The sequence below is a fragment of the Pterocles gutturalis genome, unplaced genomic scaffold (genome assembly GCF_000699245.1).
Source record: "Pterocles gutturalis isolate BGI_N339 unplaced genomic scaffold, ASM69924v1 scaffold13740, whole genome shotgun sequence".
Taxonomy (NCBI): domain Eukaryota; kingdom Metazoa; phylum Chordata; class Aves; order Pterocliformes; family Pteroclidae; genus Pterocles; species Pterocles gutturalis.
The window spans coordinates 19,376-21,989 of record NW_010141067.1 but is presented as its reverse complement, the minus strand read 5'-3'; the positions used below and the strand labels follow the sequence as shown (position 1 = coordinate 21,989).

At 36.9% G+C, this 2,614-nt stretch overlaps 1 protein-coding gene across 1 annotated transcript in view; it reads left to right on the top strand.

Annotated features, from left to right (window-relative positions):
* Window positions 1-1,567: 1,567 nt before the first annotated feature.
* Window positions 1,568-2,614, top strand: part of LOC104469417 (matrix metalloproteinase-16-like) — a gene marked incomplete at both ends in the record, with an annotated part of 8,323 nt that continues 7,276 nt past the window's right edge. The window contains one exon of the mRNA XM_010083906.1: window positions 1,568-1,737. Coding sequence (XP_010082208.1) covers window positions 1,568-1,737 — 170 coding nt within the window. The remainder of the gene's footprint in view (window positions 1,738-2,614) is intronic.

Here is a 2,614-nt window from a genome sequence, read left to right as displayed (position 1 = left end):
TAGAAATATCTGAATTCATAAACTAAAGATTTCCCCTGTCTGTGCCAGTTTGATCTTTACACTGAGACAATGTTCATACATGTTCAGTGTTGATAAAATGAACTACAGCAATGAATTCATCCATCTTGAGGTTCTTCACTGGGTCCATAAAAGAGGACTGCACCACCAACATGGTTAACCCGCTACAGAACTGACTCGGGTGGACTCTGCAAGCTAAACTTAAGGCTGAAAATTGCAGACTACACAGTTTGGTGTTAGGCTGTGTATAAACAGTGTGCATAGACAGATAAAAAGCCCAGAAGTGTTGCATGAGGCAGACAGACCCCACAACACATTATAAGGGGAGCGTGGGTGGAAAACGTTCATTAATGTAATGATTCAGAATCTGTGAACTGGGATGTGTTACATTTGAAAGAGGAGACTGAACCAATTTTTTTATTTGTTTATCTATTGATTTTTTTAAAGAACAGAAGATCAAATTTTTGGTGTCACAAGTACTTTTTTACTGGGGAGAATGAAGCTGCAGCAATACAATTTAACTGTGTCATGTAGATTGGCGATATATGTACCTTTCATTCTGCTGAATAGTTCCAGTCCTTAGATGAGAAGCTAAGACATTTTTAAACATGTATCAGTGCTCTCATTGCCTCAAAGGTCTTACACTGTGCTTTGTATAAGCTAGATTTTGAGAATGCTTAGAAATATTAAGATAACCACAGCTAATTGTTTATGAAAAATTGTCTTAAGAGGACAGCATGTTTCAGAGGGCTTTTTCAGCTGTTCTTAAGATATTAGCTTTAATCCATAAAGCTTTCAGTTATTTGGACCATGCCGTCTCCCTCTCGCTTCTACACAATTAAGAGCATAAATTATTGGCATTAAATCTGTCTTGATTTAAAAAGAAGATCCTCTTATCGGGGAGTTTCCTGTCAATGCAGACAGACCATGCTGTTTCACTGTCTCCTGGCCACTTGCTTTGCCTATAAATGTGTGATTTTGATATTCTTCTCAGAAAGCTGAATGTCTCCTCTCGCTCTATTTCATATTCTTTGAGAGACGATAACAATATAACGTAACTGTGTGAGAGCTATTGTGGATTTATTATTGTAGTTGGTGAATATTATTATGTACCCTGTGGCTAGTCAATTATATGTGGCATATATTGTAGATTTTATGTTTTGTCTGCTTTAAAAATTTCTTGAAGTGCCTAGAGCCAGGGTTAGGTGCTTAAGTTGTAACTTCAAATAAATAAATACATTAAATAAATAATTGAAGCAGGCAGTTTCAGATAATAAAGAGAACTGGCTCCTGGTTAGAAAACACTGTAAGTCTTAGAACAGCAGAATCTTTAATAAAGGAGATGGAATAAAAGCCCCAAAGAATTTCGTCTCTGAAGAAAACAAAAAAAACCCAACCAACCCAAAAAAACAAACAAAAACCCCGCCAAAACCAACACCCAAACCCTAACTAACAGGATTTATGCTTGGTGAATTAGAAGCTTCATTATATATGGTACAAAACTAATTAGTAGGGAGCATTTTCTTTACCTCTAATTTCTATTTAATAGCCACTGCACTTGTCATTGCAGGTATGGTTACAAAAGTATGGCTACCTTCCACCAACTGACCCCCGAATGTCGGTGTTGCGCTCTGCAGAAACCATGCAATCCGCTATAGCTGCCATGCAGCAGTTCTATGGCATTAATATGACAGGAAAAGTGGACAGGAACACAATTGAGTAAGTAACCAGTACTGAACTGCTCCTGACTTTTCTGTTTCAAGCAGGGTCAAATAGAACTGGAAAAGCTTTATAACAGATGAAGCAGGGTGATCCGGGTACCCAAATAATGTTGCAGCTTCAGATGGGGAGTTAAAATGTTTCTCTCTCTCCTTGCCTTTTTCTTTTTTTCATCTTCTGTATTTTATGGGAGCAGGTAGTCACCTGCCTAGCTGCTGTCTGCCTTTCGGCATGTGATTGTGAAGAAAATGTTTCAGGGTTAACTAAAAAAGGGCCAAAAGGTTATCAGTGTGGAAGTGGAGAAACCTATTCAAAATTGGAAAGAATTCATGAAATGTTTGACAGTGGAAAAAGTCTTTTCTTACGGGAAAATCTTTAGTGTAAATTTCCTTATCTTCACTGAAAAATAATTTTATCACACTCCACTGGAAATGGTTTCCAGTAACAAAAGACCAGGTGTGGTCATTTTCACATGCAATAAAATTAGATTAGTTTTGCATGCCCTTTGCAGTTCTGAAGTTGTGTTAAGGCCAACAGTGTCTGATTTTACTGACAGACTGAACACAGAGAAACTTTGTGAAACAGTGCTATTAAAAGACACTTCCAAACAGCTCTGTCCTATGCCAAATTTGAAAAACGTGCTAGAAAAATGCAAAACCCAAAAGAGTGTTAATTAAGAAAATGTATCTGAGATTAAAATTTGAAGTGGTTGTTGGATTCATTCCAGTTAAAATGCAATAAACTTTATCTTGTGATTTTAGAAAAAGTTACTTTGCTTGAAAAGCAAATAACGAGACAGTACCGTCACTACATATACAGCATTTACTTTATTAAAATATGTTTCTTCTACTTCTCTAAACTGCTTAGGGGTGCGGGG